This window comes from Chinchilla lanigera, unplaced genomic scaffold, assembly GCF_000276665.1.
Source record: "Chinchilla lanigera isolate Chin_1 unplaced genomic scaffold, ChiLan1.0 scaffold00004, whole genome shotgun sequence".
NCBI classification, from domain to species: domain Eukaryota; kingdom Metazoa; phylum Chordata; class Mammalia; order Rodentia; family Chinchillidae; genus Chinchilla; species Chinchilla lanigera.
Genome location: NW_004955405.1, coordinates 32,728,098 through 32,729,125, shown reverse-complemented (window position 1 = coordinate 32,729,125; position 1,028 = coordinate 32,728,098). Strand labels below are relative to the sequence as shown.

At 58.2% G+C, this 1,028-nt stretch overlaps 1 protein-coding gene across 5 annotated transcripts in view; it reads right to left on the bottom strand.

Moving 5' to 3' along the window:
- The window catches only part of Cfap54 (cilia and flagella associated 54), a 308,158-nt gene extending 307,487 nt beyond the window's left edge, over positions 1-671 (bottom strand). For 3 of the 5 annotated variants that reach the window (XM_013518536.1, XM_013518540.1, XM_005374497.2), the window contains exon 1: positions 66-431. In XM_013518536.1, coding sequence (XP_013373990.1) covers positions 66-391 — 326 coding nt within the window. In that variant the 5' untranslated portion in view covers positions 392-431. Of the gene's footprint in view, positions 1-65 lie in introns of all 5 variants that reach the window. The other 2 variants (XM_013518543.1, XM_013518547.1) reach the window with 1 other exon arrangement.
- Positions 672-1,028: the final 357 nt, after the last annotated feature.

The following is a 1,028-nucleotide window of genomic DNA, read 5'->3' as shown; positions in this document are numbered from 1 at the left end:
CCCGCGCCCCGCCGGCTCCGGGCCCTCCTCTCGCCGCGCCCGCCCAGCGGCCCGCCTCGGCTTACCAGCGCCGGCGATGCTCACGCCTCTGCGCCTCCGTGGTGGCCTCCGCCCTCCTCTTCACAAAGCCCAGCAGCTCGCGGACGTCCTTGTCGCAAGAGGCCAGGAGCGGGTTCCTCGCATCCAACGGCCCGTAAAACACGGCGGCGGGCAGCGAGTGCTCGGGCCCGGCGCAGCGCAGCGGCGGGCTCGGCGTGTTCGTCTTCGACTCCAGGGGCGACTTCGAAACTGTGCCCGAGGTCGAGGAGGGGGTCGGAGGCAGTTCCGGCGGCGACACCGATGCAGGAGACGCGTCGGACGCGGGGCTGGCGGTGGCGCCCTGCGCCGCCATGTTGGTGCGACCGGGGCCGCCGGGAGTTTGTGTAGTTTCGGTTGCCGAGCGACGGTCTCATGGCAACCAAGCATCCCGCGCGCTGTCCGAGAAACAGCGGCTCCTGCAGGACGGAGGAAGAAAGGGCCGGGTCCAGGACCGACAGAAACCGGGGAATTTATTTGTGCGGTTGCCCTCTGGCTTTCCTGTGGGAGATGAGACTAGAGAGAAGGCTTTGAAAACAGAGCTGGATAGGCCGGGCATGGCGGCGCACGCCTGTAATCCCAACACTTGGGAGGCTGAGGCAGGAGGATTGCTGTGAGTTCAAGGCCAGCCTGAGCTACAAAGTGAGTTTAAGGTCAGCCTGAACTGCATAACGAGACCCTTTCTCAAAAAGACCAAAAACAAAAAAAAAGAAGAAGAAAACAGAGCTGGAGAATATTAGAGCTGAAATTTTTCACAAGACTGAAATTTCTCACAAGTCCACAAGACTGGACTATATTCTTTTTTTATTTCACATTTTAGGAAACTAAATCCTAGGTAGGTTAAATTATTTGTAAAAAGCCATAGTAGTGTCAGAGACCAGGTCCTAGTCTGTGACTCTAAAGCTTGTGCTCAGATTCCATAATCTGTATGGATGGCTCCCCACAGTTAGTTG